This window comes from Phalacrocorax aristotelis, chromosome 5, assembly GCF_949628215.1.
Source record: "Phalacrocorax aristotelis chromosome 5, bGulAri2.1, whole genome shotgun sequence".
Lineage (NCBI taxonomy): Eukaryota > Metazoa > Chordata > Aves > Suliformes > Phalacrocoracidae > Phalacrocorax > Phalacrocorax aristotelis.
In genome coordinates, this window is record NC_134280.1 from 23313662 (window position 1) to 23333643 (window position 19982).

The following is a 19982-nucleotide window of genomic DNA, read 5'->3' on the forward strand; positions in this document are numbered from 1 at the left end:
GCACTGGAGGAGGAAAAATGACCATATAATTAACACTTACTTTCTTTCTAAAACAGGGTACAGTAGGATTTGAAAATCAGATCAATAAATGCCTGGAGCTGGCAGAGTATCTCTACACTAAAATCAAAAACAGAGAAGAATTTGAGATGGTTTTTGAAGGGGAGGTAAGTTATCTTTCATTTAACCTGTGTGTAGGATCCAAATCTGTATGGAATTCCCAAAACAGTCTTCACACTTTTCACAGTTCTTCAAGCCAGCTATGCAAAACTGCTCTTATTTTCTAAAGAACTACATGACTGTTCGCATCTGGGCAATTTTTTTGCCAAGTGCACGTGGTTTTGTATCATAAATGTCAGACTTATCTCCCCTCCTCTTCTGCAGAGGACTGCCCAGTTTAGGGCATGAAGATTACCTTAATATAATCTACTCATGCTGAGATTCCACATTAACATACATAACTGAGAATCTGCTATTTTTTCTGTATCTTCTGTTGCTAGTGCCACTACATAAGCTCTTAGTTGACAGAGTAACAAATATACTTAGTCTCTCCATTTTCTAAGAGAAGGAAAATTGGGTTGCCCTTGCTGCCATCCTGGAAAACAGTTCCTCATAAAACTGCATGAAGGTGAAAAGCATTTGCACTTCATTAGAGCCCTAAACCATTGTAAATAGGACAATGTGTAGGGAATCTAAGACAGCAGCTGCCACCAGCAGTACTGTAATCCATTTATTTTGTTTTAACATGCAGAACTAGGATACTATATTTTGTATTCCATGCCTGTGCTAAAATACACTACTGAGTAGCCTTTAATGTGTGATTCATGTGTATTATTTTGTTTACTGATGTATGTGTTTGGTTCTTTTTGCAGCCAGAGCATACAAATGTATGTTTTTGGTATATTCCGCCAAGTCTCAGGGGCATGCCAGACAGTGATGAGAGAAGAGAGAAGTTACACAGGGTATGTGGGTTTTGTTAAATGCAAAAATACAGTCTACTCTTTCAACCCAAAGTATTCTTTTTCTTAAAAATAATATATCCGTGTGTTGATGCATGTTCCAGATTCTGGGACGACAATTCACCAATTGCTTGTTATGACCTTGATATTTGTTCACCTTTGTTTCCTATTTATACTGAGGCTGAAATCGCGTTTCCCCTGTAGAACCAGATACAGAACATACTCAGTGATTCTCTCTTTTGTATAATTTCTGTGCTCCCAAAAGTGTTATGAATCTTTAAAAAGTAGCTAGGCACAAAGACGTCCCAGTCCTGTTTGAATATGAGAGCATATCAGCAAGAGAAACGGAAGGGTAATTTTTTGAAATGCTGGGACAGATAAAGGACATGGAAACCTCTAAGTCCTTCTCGGGACTCTCAGAAGTCTCTCATCTTTTAAATGTGCTTGGTTAGTCATGCATTAATGCATTTCAGTGAAAATGAATACCCTTTGGAGGACGTTAGGATAAATTTATTTGAAGAAATGATAGAAGGAAGTGAAGGCATCATAGAGGCATCACCAGGAAAAGTATCGTGTTAGTTAGGACTTGAGGGAAATGAAATGTGTTAAGTTTGTAGTAGCATTTTAGATAGACAGAAGTGGAATGCAACACATTTAGGAGGCAAAAGAATTATTTCATAGTTGTTAAAATGAATTGCAATTTTTTTATGTTTGGGAAGGGAGAAGAATGGGCAAACCTGGGAGGTTTTGTAGAGGATTTTATGTCTGCATCACACTGGGGAAAGACAACAGAAGAGCATAGAAATTCCTGGGTCAACCCAGTGACATGTTAGGTAAAGAAATTGCCAAAAAAGAGAGAAAAGAGGAAGATAGATAAGACTGGGAAGAAGGATGAAATGTTTGACTTGACCCTGTTAAATGTTAAAGGACATTTTAAAGCATCCTACATAACAGTAAAAGACCCAGACATCTGACCTTGGCTGGCAGACAGCAGAGCAGGAGAAAGAAATGGTAAAACTAGGCTCAGTCAATACCAGATATTAAGATTGTCAGAACATTATTCCTTCTAAACTAAAGTGAAGAAGTGAGATTGCAGCAAATGCGCAGTACTGCAAAACTACTGGAAGGTTTCCATGGCTTACGTTAACAGAAAATATTCTTTATTACATAGATCTTTTTGAAAAATTTCCATCGTTGTTGTCATCCCATCCTCGTCGCACCCACTCCCCACCACCCCCAGTAAATAACTTTGAGAATACGTAATATTCTGATGGAAAACATCTGTTACCCTCAAAAATGTGGTTCTGGAGTAGGTTTTTATAAAAAGGCTGAAAATATTTCTTCACGACAATCTTCAGCACAGAGAAATGACTTGCACATTTAATATATGAAATTATTATATAGTGAATACTCTAGGGTGCTATTAGTCTATTAATCAAAACGATAGATATTATTGTCGTCTATTTTCCTTCAAATATCCAACATATCCTACATATTCAGTTTTTCAAGCTATTTGTCTTAGAGATCTTTTTATAAAAACTAGTGCCTTTCTGATCTGTCCATTTATTTTTCCCAAATTAAGAAATTTTGTGACATGAAAAGAAAAGCTAAAAGTTTTTAATTACTCTCCTCTGTCTCTCTCCCCCTCCCCCCTCTGATAAAGGTGGCACCGAAAATCAAAGCACTGATGATGGAGTCAGGTACTACCATGGTTGGATATCAGCCTCAGGGCGATAAAGTCAACTTCTTCCGAATGGTCATCTCAAACCCAGCAGCAACTAAGTCTGACATTGATTTCCTCATTGAGGAAATAGAGAGATTGGGGCAGGAGCTGTAATACAGTGGTTGAATTATTTATTTCTCTAATTCACTGTTTCCCAGCACTGGCTATTTTTTAACCCAGTTCTGCAGAACATGTTTTAAGGAAATTCTCTTTCTGTAAGTTCCAATCTCCTAAGACATCCTTAAACAAAACAACTATAGGCTTCTGAAACATAGATGTATTGGTAAATCATATTACTGAGGGAAAATGTATTATCTTGAAATTGAAGTACTATTGACTCTTACATTGGTCTTGTTTATTGTAGTCAGCAGGAAATTAGTAAGAACTAAAATAGCAAATTAAGAACTCTGCACAGTATATATGTACAGTATAAATAAATAAATATATATATAATTATATATATATACGTGTGTGTATATATATATATATAAAAAGTGGTTATAAACTTAGATCTAAGCCACAGCATGTTTTCCACTTTAAGAGAATTAACTTTTCCTGTCAACAACTAATGATGTGGATAATGTGCTACAGATTTTTCTGCCAGGTAAAAATAGACATCTAGAAACATTTCTGAAATGTAGATTCTTAGGAGCTAAAGAAAATGTGTAATAGTATTAAATCTTATTGTCGGTGCTTCTTTCACGTACAAAATAGCAATCTCTAACAGCACCTTCAAGTAAAATAGTTGTATTTCCCCTTTAGTGTCACATCAGGGGATAATAGTAGCAGAGTTATTGTAACAGGTATATTATTGCTGTATTTTTAGAGGTTAATTTGTGTAGATTGTGTATATTATTGTTAAATGACTTTGTGTAAAAGGATTTAAATGTAATAGTTTTACAGCAAGATAACTGTTGAATTGTAGGTATATGAAATATTTGCTTATTTATATGCAGAGATTTACCATGCTGAAGAGTTGTCTTGTATTTTCTTCCATTTGTAATGTAGCCTATTTATATATTATTGAAGTTCTAAATAATGTTTATGGTATTTTAGTGTCTTTGTGAGCCAAAGAAAAAATACAAAAATATTAGTTGACACTTTCATTTAAATCCTAGTGCCCTTAAAGTAATAACTTACAGATAATTTTACTGAATATAAGGAATTCTAACATTGTGTATAGACTGTCAAATGATGAGATCCCTTTAATCTGTTAGATTTTTCAGTTTTATTTATTGTAAAGTCAGACTGTCTGTTCGGTGTTCTGAATGCTTTTCTAGTGAATATTGGTTGCTAACCAAGGCCCCTGTCTCTATGACCGTTTTAACTAAATTCTGTAGGAAGATTCCTGAAGGTCTGTAGCATTTCTATGGGAGTTTTAAGCAGCATCATTCTTCTAGTGAAATGGAATTCACTGTGTTTTAGGAGCTTATAAAATAAATAAAACCAAAAGTAATCTCAGAATCTTTAAATACAGCTGGCTTGTCACAACAGTTTAAACTGGCTAGACTTTGCAAACTATAGACACCAGAGTCATCTGTAGCATGTTCAGTTTTAATCATTAGATAATCAACACTACCCGGTGGAAAGCTCTATACTGGAAGCAGAGTAGTGGAACAAAATGAGGATTCAATAGTCCTGTGTCTGCTGAGTTACTGTCATGGTGATAAATAGAATATGTTAATTTCAGATCTTTTCAGACATGCTTTTATGGGTATCTTCTATGCAAGTCTGTAATTAATTTGTTTTTCTTTTCTTCTCTCTGCCCCCCCCAAATCAGTAAAAAAATTAAATTATTTTAGAAACATTCAGTGGAATGCAGTCATGCTATGCAGTTTTCACAGCCTCTCTGTCCCCCCTTCAGTCCTGTGGAAGGACAGCTACAACAAGGAGAGATTTCCATCCTGCAGGTCCCACTGGTTGTCTTCTCTGGATGCTGTCTGGGTCAGAGCAGGGAGAAGAAAGAAGCTGTCATGGTAAATGCTGTATCATATAGCACAGCCTTTCCAGCTTTTCACAGGGTTCTTGCTTATCCCTCTTCTGTAACTTCCTGAATTTTTTTCTTGAAATTATTAGAGTTTAATCTAAAAATAATGGTAAATTTGTCACTGTCTTTTAGATTTATGAGTATGGTTTTCAAAAGATTATCTATATCGTTACTTTTATGCCATGAAACCCCCAAGTAATCTCACCCGTTCAGTATTTCTTCTGTTAAGTTATTTTCCTCAAGACAGTGTAGTTGGTTTCTTGCTTTTGTTATCTTAAACCTCAATCTTTCTTAATTATAACCCTGATATCTTACCATGTCTTCAGTACTTAACATTCCTTGATGTAAACATCCATGCTGTGTGTCCTGGGGCCTGCAATATAGAAGTAGTCAGCGTAAACAATGACTTCACTACCAACTTCCATAATATTAAACGCCATTCATTATAGATACCAGCTATTCATCAAAACTAGAGGGCCTCTCCCACTGAGAGCTCTTTTCAGAGTACAGAAACAAGTTTGTTTTGAAGAGGAAGTACATGTCATCTTCTGTTTTACAGGCTTCTGCCTGAAATCTGGTCTGTTGCAGTTCTACTTTATTCAAAGGGCAGCTACAGAAGATTGAAAGATTTCCCTCAGTCCTTCTTGTTTATGAGAAACAGTATGCATAGTATAATCAATGCAAATATGTATAACTGCTGGCCTGGCTTCACTAGGGGATTTTACGTCTTCCACACAAGCAGCACCATGGTCCTTGTGATTTCTTCAGCGAGGCCTTAGGTGGGAATTTCTGACTTCCTCCACCTCCCTAGTCAAGATATTTCAGCAACAGTATTACTAAAGATCCCAACTTACCCATAATCCTCTAACCTTAATATTTTAACCGCTTGGACCTTGTATCCAGATAATCATCTCAATAGTCTAATAATAATTTATTGTATTTGAAATGTATCTTCTAGAAGCATATAAACTAGGTAAAGAGTATCATCCTGATGTAACTGATGATGAAACTATAGGAAAGACCATAGTATGACTTACTGGCATTCATACAGCAAACCTTGGACAGTCCTGTGATGTAGCCAGAAATAGGGCTAGATCTCTTCAGCACACATACAATGTTCTGCTACTAAAATTTCTGCTTCTTCATTTAATAGAGCATCTTGTGTTTTGGAGGTCAAAAGCATTAGGGGTTCTACCTATTGCCATTGATGTTTTGCAGCTAGGTGGAAATAATGGAGCTCCTTCTGCCTGTTTAAGGAGTGAGACAATTATCACAGAGGTATTTTCTCTAAAGACAGGGAATTTGAATTTATCTTCCAACCCTCTGCATTTTATCTTGTCTTTCTGCGGTGTTATGTCTCAACACAGATGATACCCACAATTAGATTTTTGCAAAGCTTTTAATTCTAATACTAGACTCTGGAGTGTTTCTCTATTATATGTACCCGCTTCCACAGGCACAGGTCTCAATAATTTCTGACTTGGTTAGCTGATTTTAACAGAGCAGTTACAGTCATCAGTGAGAAAACTCATCTGTGTTTTCTTCTCAGTAGGTAATTTTCATCTGAGTAATATGTTACAGCTTCTCAGACAAAAGCTTACCTGCAGTTTTCCTGCTTTTTAATTCATACACTATTGACTGTGAAAGATCAGGAAGTATGGATATACAGAAGTGTTGACTAATTCAAAGCATTGCAATTCCAGGTGAGTAACTTTGTTTTTCTGAGGTTTAAAATATACTCTAAGGTAGCAATTTTGCCTTTAAAATCACATGGACAATCACTGTAATTTTTTGTGGGTGATTTCAGATCAAATAAAAAATAGCCAAGATCTTAGCTGAACACGTAGCTGCAGTGCTTATTAACTGAGGTAATTTATTTGGAAAAGACTGACCATTGGATAAAAATGAACAGTAGCTGTTGATTTTGAATGAGAAAAATTCTGATTGTATTATTAAGGTACTTTTAGAGAAGATAGTTAGATTATACCATTCACAACAGACGGACGGAACCAGGGGCCTTGGGAGTAACCCAGAATTTTAAAATCATCATTGACTTAGTTCATAATCTGTTTTTTGAATGGTGACAAATATGAAGAGATTTTTTAGACAGAATCTCTGTTTTGTGGTTTAAGAAATGTTGAAGTTATAAAGAAGATATGCAATGCAGTTTTAATTTTTCAATAAAAGTTGATCTTAAAACTGTCTAATTTGTCTCATATAATTTTTGTGAGCTCTTTTGTTTCCTTAAGAATATGAGACAAAAGCCATACAACATTATCTCTCACATTAAAAACAGTGAGGTAAATGCTAAGGCTACTATTTAGTTTTAATTGTGAATTGAATGTGAGCTTATACCAACACAGACTGAGGAAGGACCCCAAGCTCTGAACATTGATCTGTTTGAATGGCGTTGTTGAGACATTAGTGCTGTGTAGAAATGCTAAAAAATAGAGGATCTAAAAATCTTTCTGTGTGGTGTTTTGTGTAGTTTCTGAAATCCTCATTCAACTTATACAGAGGACCCAAGAAATCAAACAGGAACTTTGGAATGGGTAAAAAGAATAAGACCAAGCCCTTGTGGTAAAAACCCTGCTGTCTAATCTGTGGATGTATTTATAAAACTTACTTCTTGTAACACAGGTCTTACTCCCTGGAAGGCTTGAATACATGCTTAACTTTGCACACTTTGCAATGCCACTGGCTGATCTCAGTGTTTGTTTATTAAGCACATTTAAATCTGCACACAATCAGAACTGGAATATTTTTATGCAATCAAAAATCTGCTTGACTGAAAAAGTACTCTTCTGTATGTAAAAGAATGCAGGACAGGACCAGGCCTAAAGGTGTTTTGAATAGTGTTATGTCTTATCTGGCAAGAAATTATACAATGATGGTAAGAGGAGCCCTCATGGTCATATGACAATACACTGTGGAATCAGTACTAGAGGATACCGTGTGCCTGATTGCAAAAGCATTTAAAATTCTCATAGCAGAAAATCTGTGAGTATTCTTAACAGAGACAGTTAGAATTGGGTTTCTTTGTTCAGCCACTTTGTATTAAGCATTATAATGCACAGTATTTTACAGTAAAAATGTTGCCTGGAAACACAAATAAATGTGATGTTGGCAGCTTTATTTGTGAGTAAAGTAAATATGTTTTATAAGAATAATTTTGTAAAGGTGTGCAAGGGAAGCCTAATCTTGCCACCACAGAAGTCAATGGGAGAATTGTTGATGTTTGCATAAATTAATCTTTCCCATTCTCGGAAATGAAAGCCCATTTCCTAATAAAGCAAGAGAACGAGACCCTAAGTCTGAGGTAGGAAAAAATACTGAAATTCTTACACCCCCTTAAAAAAGGCTATACATAATGCAGTATCATCAAACAAATTCAGTGTATTTCATACAAAATCATAGACATTTTAAAATACACCAGAAACTGAGTTTGAGCGTAAAACATGTGAAATGTAAAATTTATAAGAATGGCATAACTTCAGGGAAACACTTTTTTTTCATGATAGGACTTGAGTGAAGCATAATAATTACAAAATATAAAGTACAAAACAGAAGTCTTTCCCTGTGTAAATATAGTACGAATTAAAGCTTTTGTGGCAAAGCTTTTGGCATGTGATACGTCTTTATCTATGCATGATATATACTTGATATATATCATGTATAATATGAAAAAGATGATTGAAAACCTTAGATTCTAGACCATGTTTGGGGCAACCTGCCATTCTATTATGGGAGTTAAAATGTTTTAAATTCTTCTTATTTTTGTGTACACCAAATATATTGAAAAAATAAGAATACATTTTGAACGAATAAAAGTATAAAATTATTTTTTTCATGATATAGACACAGCTGATTAATTACTGCTTTATGCATTATCCATAGAACCATCACTGATTTTAACAGTATGTAACAAATTTGGGTTTGGTTGCTTTAGGGTAAGATGAGCATCCTTCAAGTAGGATGACTTTTCTTAAGTAGTTTTCTTTCCAAGGTAAAGAATTTTATTTAGCAAACTAGGTGTGAGAAAATACATGCTGCAAAGAAACTTAAGTCCATCGGTGTAGCATGCAAATACCATAATGTAAAGTACTAAAAATTATGGAGGATGATTGTATCACGTGTGAATATTAAGGAATGTTCAGCTTAGATACACACTGTTCAATAAAATGTTAGGACCACAGTGAAGTTGTCTGTAGTTAGGTACAGCTCGCTGTGGTCAACAGAATTGCATCTACCTGAATTTCTTCTTTAGTGTTTTGTAATTTGCAAATTGTGACTGTTATGCTTAGGGTGTTGATACATGAATCAGGAGTACCATTCACTCAAGAACTGCAACTAAACTAGCGAAAAGGAAATGAGAAGACACAAGCATTGACTGAAAGCAAAGGTTAAAAGGAAGGATGGCTGCACAACATGGAAGGATTTGGGTTTCATTAGAGCATTTGGAAGAACCAGACTTCTGGACAAAGCAGAATTAAAATTATGTTTAGAATAAAAGATTAGACACAAGCAGAAGTTTTTAAGTAGACCTGGTAAAGAAAAAAAAGTTGGATTCTCTGTTTTAATAGATCTATCTACTGAGGAAAAGTGGAGCATTGTTTAGTAATGACAGTAACAGAAAAATGTGAAGATAAAATATTACACACCTTGATTTATTTCTTCTATTTATTAGATAATCTGTTCAGCATCTGAATGTAATTATTTCAGACTGGATAAGTATACTTTATATGTATATTTGTGAGTGTATTTATATTTCTTTATACAAAACACAAGGACACTTGCATGTACATACTTGGCATGTATGAGAAAAAATGAAGTCTTGCATGATGTTGACTGTTTTGTGTAGCACTTTTCAGGACATCCTCAAAGATTCTTGAAGTATAACATTAAGCAAGTATGTAATGAAGGAAATAGTAAATTATTTTCTCTTACCTTTGAAAGTATGTGTGTGTTGTGTATGTATATGAATGTTTAAATCTCTATCATGTGAAATTCTTAAATTATATATACCTTTTAACAGGATACCAGCCTAGTTCATCTGAGAACAGTTGGCTTGAGGCAGGAATTACCATGTGAAAAATTTTGGCCTTGTTTTATTTGGAAAGGTGGTGTCCCACAACAGTGTGAGAAAAAATATGTAAGATCATTGCGGGTGATAGGAAATGGAGAAAAACTAAGTTTAACATTTCAAGAAAGCATAGGAGAATGTCACTACAAGCAAAATCAACAAATGTATGTGCAATTACTTTAATTTAGATTTATAGAAGCCTATCATCTCTGACTGTAATGTAAGATGATTTGAAGCCATATCTACTTGGTGTGACATCAGAAAGAGTTTGGAAAATGCTGGTGTATAAAGCAAGCCTATTGGCCTTCAATAAAACCTGGAATGCTAACTTTAAACTAGATAGGTAAAAATGTCTCTAAAAGCAAAGTGAGAAAGGCATAAGACATTTCTCACTCAGTGTCATGTTGGTCAGTGCTTTTTATGTCTTCTAAAGATTGCACATATTATAAATTATGTTCACTGTTCAATGTATTGCCTTATTAATTAGGACTTTGCATGGGCCCCAGAAAAAAGGCCATTAATCTCAATTAAGTTTCCTCCTTTACTTTCGGGAAGGCTGCCTGCAGGGTAAGACTGACATTTGTGCTTGTGGGCATAGGGCCAGACTGACTGCTAGTTTGTTTGTGATGAATGTTTTATTTCCATTACTTTGAGTTTTTTTATGATTCCTGGTTGCAGTGTTTGGCTGTGAGCACCCTTTGAAGAAAAACTCTTACTGACTGTCTCTGTCAGCTAATTCACTCTTCTGCCACACGTGAGGCACCGGCAACTGCTAAACGCACTAGCATGGTTCTTGATTTTCCCAAGGAGTAGAGCCTTACTGGGTGAGAACTCTATGTGCTGGGTTTGATAGTGCTGAACCAAAGAACCATAGTGGTTTCAATTATAGCAGGATTTCCCATTTGTGGAAAACACAGCTTTTACTAATTCATTGTAACTATGACTTTTAATAACCTGTTGTTTTAATCTGTCAGTAGGTATGCTGCTGCAATAATCTGGTGCACTTATCTCTTTAAAAGTATATTACTTGCACCTGATTATGTTATGTTTCAGGGCTATTATATTTCTTTATACACTTTTGCATCATCATGGCTTTTCAATTATTCCACATATTTTTAAAGAAGAGGGTTTTTTCCCTACTACAGAAGAACCAGGTTTAGTTTCCCTGCTGTAAATACCCCATATCAATGAGTAGCTTTTATTGTTTTTAATCAGTCCTAGTGAAATGTAATTATTCTGCAGGTATAAATTAATTACAAGCCCTATCTTACAGTATTAATGCAATGCATATTCTCTTGTTTTCCCAAGAATACAAGGCCTGTCTTTTTGCAACATATGATGAGAAGTCACAGATTGCTAATTTGTGACCTGGCTCCCTAGCAGTGAGAACTGTAATTGCCATCAGACAGCTCCCTCTGCTTTCTTAAGTGAGTAACACAGACTCTGATTGCAGCATTAGAGCTAACATTGCAGTTGAAAGAAAACTCAATACAATTTCTTGCTTCTGACTACATCAACATTACTTTAAAAAGAGCTACTAGGCCAGTAATTACTACAATTTGCCTTCCCCAAAAGCCTAATTCTAGGTTGCGGGTTTTCTTTTTCTCCCAGAAATTCTGTGACTGTAATGTAAATAATTCTGCTTAGCTATTGTTGAAGACTTCAGAACTTGTGTTGATTTTCTATATATAATGCTGCTATAGTTGTACAATTACTGCTGTTCAGGAAGCAGTCCAGAGGTGGAATTGGAGGGTCTCTGCGAAATTTGGAGACTCTCTCCGTTAGTCTGTAGCTCAGTCCAGAGCTGTTTCCATTAAACTGGCAAAGTGGTCAAAAGAAGGAACTGAAATCACTGGATTACACCATAGAGACTTGGTTGGGCTACTCAGAAAAATGTACATGACTTGAATTTACAACAGGAATGCCTCTTCCCCTTTCATCTTTTAGCAAAAACAATTAATTAAAAAAGCTTTAATAACTGGCCCTTACTTGGGACTGTGTCTTCCCTTTGGGGTTTACATAGTGAACTACTAATTAATCTGTCTCCCTACCTAGATAATTTCTAAATGAGCATAATTCATACACAAGTGTACATCTGTAGGGTTGCAACAACAAATTATTCTTCAGTTACAGGACATCCACAAAATTTTAGAAGTAAATAATGGTTTGTATATCCACCTTTAGAGCATTGCATATTGCTCATCCTTCCAACAAACGGATCAGCAAATCCTTTCAAATAGGTGTGTGTAAGAGAGAGAGAGAGTGTACAAGTGTATATTCTCTGCTAGGCTGCCAACCACTCTTTTACACCTCTCTTTGAATGGAAGATTAGCTTGGGAGGTTCTTCTAACAGAAGAAAGCAAAACTAATTCAGACATTCTGACTTTGGTGGGTTCTTAGGTATAAGTGAAAAGGAGAAGAGAGAGAAAATGGTTGGTGGTGGTATGCCAAAGAAGAGTCACACAGGGCCGATTTGAAAATAGTAGAATTGTCCAGCAGGCAAAAAGCAAATATCCAACACTCTTCAGGCTGAATAACTTACAAAGTGGTAAAACATCAGAAGCAGCCAAGAAATAATTTGATAATAGAATCAATGCTGAGTAAGCAACACTCATTGCATATAGTTTGAAATAGATACCAGCTTACAGTATGTTGTTTTGTAGGAATACGTTTGACATTGAAATGTCAATGTGAATATCTACCTGTCCCTAACTGCTTATTTATATAATTTTAAATGCACAGAATTTTTTCTAGCAGTAATATAGTTTCATTACCTCCGTAGGCACCAGAAGCACTTTTTACATCTACACTCAGCAGCCTTCTGAGTGTACATCTACATCACTCAGCAAGGGGTACAAAGAGGAATTATGTAGAGAGATGAAGTTTTCTTCTACCCACTTTGCTTAGTTATGTATAGCTATCTTAAATCAGGTTAATTTTCTACTAGTGTGGATGTCTATCAAATTATGTGTTGGTTTCCTAGGCTAAATAACACAAGTTTCATTACTAAAATAATGTGAAATTACAAAAGGCAAAGCAAAACAGTGTAAAATATACTCTACAGAAAACTGTTGCAAAGACTGGTAGAAGCAAGTCATGTGAGCTAACAGAGTATTCTATCTCTACTTGCTTTGAGTCTGATGTGCTCTCTGAAATACAGATTGAACAATCTGGGCAGCTGTTTAGCAGTTACAACAAGGACTAACAAGGATTTAGAAAAAGGGAGGCCCATTTCCCTATTGCACATAAAATCAGGCTTTTATGCCTAGTTGTGAATGGGAGATGAGACCTGGTAGATTCTTGTCCATCAAAACCAAGTCACACTGACACTGTTCCTTTTTTATTTTTTTTTAAAATAATTACTGTTTGAAAAGCTTTTACATAGTAAGTTATGCAGAATCTTCTCATGGAGGACTGTGTGTGTATATACATATACATCTCTGTGTCAGACCCAATATCTTGATCAGTTATTCTAAAAGAAGCAAAGAAAACAATAAGAAGTATTAGATCCAAACTATTTACATATAAAAATATATAAAATATTAGATTTTAGCTGTCATTTGGTTTTCCTTTCTTTTGTTGCACACTACCCACTACAAATAACTTCTAAACTACCTAATAAATTGAAGATCTTTATCATGTGATTCTTAGTTATCCATGCTTTATAAGCCATATTGTAATTGTCGCTAGTATTATGAGTCCATATTATTTGTAGGTCTCTGAACTCAGTAACATTTTGGAAAACGCAGCCGTTTAATTGCTTTTAGCTGGTCCAGTAATGGTTGCAATTGTTTTGCAGTTGACTGTAATTCATGGGATTTAGTGGGATTTCTATTTATAAAAACACCAACAACAAAACAGGACACTATCAACAAATTACATTCCTAATTTATGGAGCTAGGTTGTAATCTGTTGATGGCTCTCTAACAGATTAAGACCTAACAACATAAATAAGGAGGTAGTTTAGAACCTAACATACCACCACCCCTCCCCCCAAACAGTGACTTCACCCTAGTGTAATTCTATTGAATTTTAGTGAAATTACACAAAGGAAACTTAGGGCCAAACTTAATGGCCTGGAAGCAGCTGTACTACCCTGGTTCTACAAAGAATGTGGCTACAGCATAGCCATAGGCTGGCTTGGGGGAGAATGAGGCCAGGGTGACCACAGATGATGTTCTGCATCCCTTTTGTCAGCCTGCACCTGGGTTTCCAGCTACAACTTCAGGTTCATATTTCATGGCTGAACATCCAACAACGTTAACCTGGCAAACTTTGCTGCTGTGGTACAGCTGCACATAATGGTGTAGGAATGGTGGGTACTGTACTTCGTCTGTAATTAAACTGGTTATCTTGTTAAAGCCTCCCACTCAAATGGGGCCACCCAGAGCAGGTTGCCCAGGACCAAGTCCAGACTACTTTTGAATATCTCCAGGGACGAAGAATGAGAATGAGCCTGACTTCTGGTGTCTCCTATTTTCCTTTTGTATGTGATGGAGAAGTCTTAGCACATACCTGGAAGTGGGAGTAGATTATTCCACTTGGGGTTGGGAAGGAGACCTGGTGTAGTAAAGTCTTAAATAGAAATCTGCAAAAACTGAAACCACTACCAACAAAAACCCTCCAAACAAACAAGCAGAGACACAGTAGAAAGGGAGGAGCCAAAATGAAATATTTCCATCCCCTTATCACACATCAGAAGAGTTAAATTTCAAGATTTATCTCAATGATTTATATTTATTTGGCCTAAACAAATATAATATTAAACATGCTGGGAATATCTTACAGGTGAAGAAGAATGGTATTGTGTATTTACAATAGAGAAATAAAACTATTGCCCACAATCGTCTTAATATTTTTGATGGGTGTTTAACCATTAGAAAGCTCTTGCACTGACTCAGGGGTTTCCCTAAGAACAGAGAAAATATTAAACAGGTAGGGTGTTGGGGTCCTCTCTGGCTGATGTGCTCGGACTACTTAATGAATGACTGGTATTGACTAAGGCAGTCTTTTAAAATTGCATTGCTGTTCTTAAAGTTGTTGGTTTTGATCTGTTTCAACAGCTTTGCCAACACTTTGCACTAAACACTTTGCAAATGACAACTTTTTAAGGCAACTGAGTGGGATTTTCTAAACTGTTCCCCATGTTGCAGTAATTATTTTAAAAGCTCTATGATATTGCTATTTCTCACTACGACAGAGTTAGGTCAATTAATTGATCTATTTTTTTAATACACAACCATAGCAAATCAGAACCACTTTCCCAAGATGTCTGTGCAACTTCGCATTCTGGCTGCATTTTGCACTGATCAGATTTTGAAATTGCCTCCTTCCAGTTCTCATTTTCCCAGCAAAGTGTATGCACGAAGGACATTTTAAAGCCTGAGCAAAAGGGAGTAGCCAGTTTTACCAGGGAGGGTGCAAGGAGGAAAAACAAGGTAAAACTGAAATAAGCTAGAAAAAACCCACAAACCTTATATTGTGTATATTAACAGATAAATTTTTTTAATACAAAATAGAAATTTGTAATGGAAGGAGTCTCACTGCCTTTAATATGAAAAAATATAACTCTAAAGTTTGCGTCAGTAGATTTTGTGTTTCCTACTGGGCTTTCAGTAGTCGTTGAAGAGAAGCAGTAGTTGGAGAGAAGGCAATTGGAGGGAAGGCTGAGGTTGGGGTGAGGACAGAGCTCACAGCGACACCTGGATCTGAGAATTGCTCCCACGTAGGCCCATGACTGTGAGCCTGTGCTTCCTTCAGCTCCTGCCGTATCTGGGCCTTAGCCTGCAATTTCTGACTCTTGCAGCACTCTTTGTTCCTTTTCTAGCAGTTCTGTGGCTTCCATCAAAAACAGTGGGTAAACTGCCTTTCCCCTGCTCGTTTCTCAGCTGCAGCAATTTCCTCTGTGCTTCTGTTAGACTCTTTGTGGTGAGTGCATTTTTTCCCCTTCACATTGACTTAAGTAGGAAGAATACCAAGTGATCATCTGTCTTTAATTTTCTTCAGCCATTTAACTCTTCCTATCCTTGATGTTGCTTTGCTGCATCTTCCTTAGAAGTTTCTCAGCCCATATCCCTGTTCCAGCAGTGCCTGAGCTTATGACAACACCCAAGTTTGTAGAACATCCCATAGTTCACTAGGTCTGAGACCATATCAAGGCAAGACACTCAAATAAATACACTTGATAGGTGGTGTCTGTCTTTCTGAAAACAGAGAAAACATCTTCCAGAAGTATCTTTGAAAGTCCAAATTAATGCTTTTGTTCATCAGTTCTAACACATTCCTAAATGCTACCCCTACAAGTAGGAAGGAAGAAGCCTTCTATTGGTTAAGATTCAAGAATAATGCTGCTCTCTTCATAGTGTGTTAAAAGGTAGTCCCTGCATTCAAAGAGGTATTCTGATCCTGCAGGACTCAAGCCCTTCAACTCTAATGGTGGTCTTCCCTGAACAGCAAGAGGACAGCCAGTGCCAGCAGGAATAAACAGGCAGCTCCAGAAACTAACTGGGTCTTTCCAGCTGGTACATTACACTAAATCACCAATTCTGTTGATTACATTGACACCTGCAAATCTCATCTCAAAATAAATAAAACATATTCCAGCACATCCCAGTGGGACCCAGCTGGGCTCACCAGCTCCTATCTCCCAAACTTTGTGCTTGCTGAGAAAAGCATTTGAGCAGGTGGCATTAGTGAGGACCACTGAATCATTCTTGTCAGCAGCACAGAAAGCATTATTGTTCTGTGTCATTTGGCTTTCAGTGAGGTGATTTCAGATGACAAACTGCTCATTTGATTCTTAAGCTCAACACATGGGTGACATCCTGTGCTGCTGCTGCTGCCTTCAGGACACTGCAGAAAGTAGAGAGCGCTTCATCTGCCTGCAGTGAAATGGAAAACCATGTGAAATAAACGCCTGTCCAGGGACGGTGCATGTTGTCATGAGCTAAACTTCAATTTAGTTTAACATATCTAGGTAGCTGTAGAAGTAACTTCTGACACATTTTCTCTTTCTAAAACTCATTGGTTTTGCTAAGTCACTCAGAAAGCCCTCTAGCATTTCCTCTTGGGAAATGGTGCCAAGAGCACTCAGATAGCCAGTGAAGGAAGCAGCCTCTAGCTGCTCTCATTAGCACATGTGAGAGGACACAAAGTCAGATTTTTGAAGAGAAAGGTAGAGTACTGCATTGGGATGACACTGCTTTATGGCTAGGCTCATAAGATCTGATTATATCCCATGCTTTCTCTCTCTTCTTAACTAATTTTGTTTGTTCCATTCTGTGACAACTCATTAAGAGAAAGGTCCTCTGGCTTTAACAAACTCTACCTACAGCATAATGCTATCAAGTGGCGTTCTTAACTGGGATTTTAAGGTGGTTATTTGAGGATTGCCAGAATACAGGATTGCCACTCCCAGGGCATATATTATCTAATGCTACCAGTTTGTTTGATTGCATTCAAACTTTCTCTATATCAATAAAGTATGTTCACAAAGTCCCAGCAGAGGCATCCTGCTGTCTCTGAGATGTGATAAATAGCAGCAATATCTAGATCCTACTTTTGCTTAAAAATATATATTTCTTTGTTGTGGAAGATAAAAGAATCCTTCTCCTTGAGGCTTGAAGGAAAAGAAGTTATCAGCTACTGGGGTGGAAGAAAATAAATCACAAAACACTTCTCAGGGGGAGAAAATATAAAGGAGAAGGGTCTGAATGTTGGGTCTTTTTTCTGAACGGGGGATTAAAAATAGCTTAAGAAAGACACAGTTGTGGAAGCTTTCATAGAACATGTCAGGGATGAAAACAGCTCAAAATATAACAAAGACTAAAAAGATCCTTTCCTGAGGCTAAAGCAGATTGCTTCCTCTGAGCTAGCAATGTATTGTTTCAAGCATGGCTGGAAAGAGGATAATGGTGTTTAGTTTGTAGCTGTCCAGAAGATGGAGGAATGTACCCTTCTGTGACTAATGAATGTACATAGGAGAGCTGTCAGAGAGCGGGAGCCCCCTAAGCAGGAAGAGGAGTATTGTGAACATGTGTAGCCTATGAGGTCAGATCATCCCAGTATCAGAGGCCGCGTGCAGTATTTGTCCTGTTTATCTCAAATTTCCCATGACAACATTTGTTTTATTCCCTCTTTCTGTAAAGAGGGACCTTCTAGGACCTTTCTATTTCTTCTTCTCTCACCCTGTTCACCTGTCACAGCCAAGACGAAGTGGTAGAAGCCCGTAGCATATCACAACGTTTATAGACTGGCTGGTTTCAGGTCTCCGTTCTCTATTCAGGGAAACAGAAGAAAATCCCAGGGTTTCTGGTAGAGGCAACTCTCTGGTATTTGTGCCTTGGTACATATGCAGTTCCTGTTTCTTATGGCTTTTAGAACTGCTCCTGTACTCTGACAGCCAAATCTATGAAGGCCAAATCTATAAAATGAAATATTGGGGATGAAACCATCACAAGGATTTCTTTTATCCCTGATACTCAAGAATTATATTTGACATTTCTGCCTGGTCAAGTCTGTCAAGCCAAGTGCAATTTCTTTTCTTAATGTTCAGCGTGCTTGAAATAACTCTGTAAGGCCCATGGAAAATGTCTGGACTTTCTGCCAAGAAGGGCCATGTTTTCAACCTTTGTGGCAAGTACAATAAATGGAGCACTATTCAGGATGGGACACTGAAGGATTTAATGTATGATCTGTTTTTAAATACAGGTCTTTTTAGCATAATCATTTTTCCAGTATTATTTTCTTCCAGGAGAGTCTTCCTCAACAGCTGTTCTAAACATCCCTCAGCAGGTCCTGGCAGATTGATAATACAGTCAAGGAGTACATTTGCTTTTCTGTCTTACTGCTATTTTATTTGCAAGCATAAAATCTGAGTTGGAAAATTCAGAAGTAGACCTCTTTTTTTTTTGTTTATGTATATGACTGTCATTTACATTTCAGTCCAAACTCTAGATAAAGGGCTCTAGAAAAACTCTAGGTAAAGCAAAGTGTAGCTGACTTCTTAATTTAAGAAAAAATAATTTAAAGCCCTTTATAGAACTATAGCTAAAATAGTACATATCACTGTATAAAGTACTGAACACCCAAGGCACTCTGCAGAAGGGATTCTGTGAGCAAAAACATTTCTTTTGTTTTATTTATTATGTTTAAGAAAACAGGATTTAACATGTCCTTGGTAAATAAAAAGGTTTGCCCCAGCAAATCCTTGACTATCACCTAAGTCTTTTACTGTAAGCAATTTCTAAAACTCCAGATTTTAGGCTAAACACTTGGGTCAAAAATGACTGACAATGCCTGTAAGTGTCGTGTAATGAAGTGGTTGGAAATTACTTAATTTATCCTCCATTATGAACCCTTCTTCTGCAGCATCCCTAGCCACAGTACGCCCAAAGCCAGCTCCTATCTGAATAGTAGCAGGCCCATTAAGCCTCTTAAATACTTGCATTCTAATTCCTAAATTGGGTGGCCAGAACCTTAGTCTGTGCAATTGCTTCTGTAATTAAGATTCTATCGGTGTTTCTATTATGAACCCTGTTTTCAACCCAGTATAATTTAGAGAGTCGTCTTTTCTTTTTTAACAGTGAAGCAAACCTATTGTCTGTGATTTCATGTACAGTGCGTTATTTCCTAGTTAATAATCAAGCAAATCTTTGAAACATTCTGACTTTTTTTATTAACTCTGTGCCCTCTCTTAACCATTCACCACTGCCTCTTTTATTTGTGAATACGTGTATTTAAAGGTTATTGTCCTCTATCATGCCTGCTCTTAGTCATACACTCCATAAAGATGCTTAACACTACCCTTTAGGTCAGAAATCAGGGTCTGATGGCTATATGAAATGGAACAAGAAGCCAGAGGAAGAACTGCAGGTTTAGAGTAATAACTTCTGGAGGCAGAGGAGTGAGGACATTCATTTCCCTAAGCCCATTCCAATATTCAGGCACACATTTTCAAAGCTTTGTAGGAACAGAAAATGTCTGTTTTGGAGTTTCATCTGCAGGTTTACAGTCTCAGGTGAAACCACTGTGGCCACAGGGAGGAAAAAAGCCGTTCTGTGAGAAACCTATGACTATAATACCTTTAATTGTCAAACTTGTGGCCCCTACAGATTTGTGTGAAAACTACTTACCAGAGTATGACTCCCAACAGAACTACTAGGTCTTCAGCAGCTTTGGGAAGACAGGCAGAGTTAACCCATACTACAGCCAAGTCAATCACTTCTAAGAGTA

General features: G+C 36.8%; 1 protein-coding gene across 1 annotated transcript in view; it reads left to right on the forward strand.

Moving 5' to 3' along the window:
- GAD1 (glutamate decarboxylase 1) overlaps positions 1-9586 on the forward strand; it is a 37578-nt gene extending 27992 nt beyond the window's left edge. The window contains exons 15-17 of the mRNA XM_075093425.1: positions 57-164; positions 870-959; positions 2620-9586. Of these exons, the coding sequence (XP_074949526.1) occupies positions 57-164; positions 870-959; positions 2620-2793 (372 nt within the window). The 3' untranslated portion in view covers positions 2794-9586. The remainder of the gene's footprint in view (positions 1-56; positions 165-869; positions 960-2619) is intronic.
- The last annotated feature ends 10396 nt before the right edge of the window (positions 9587-19982 follow it).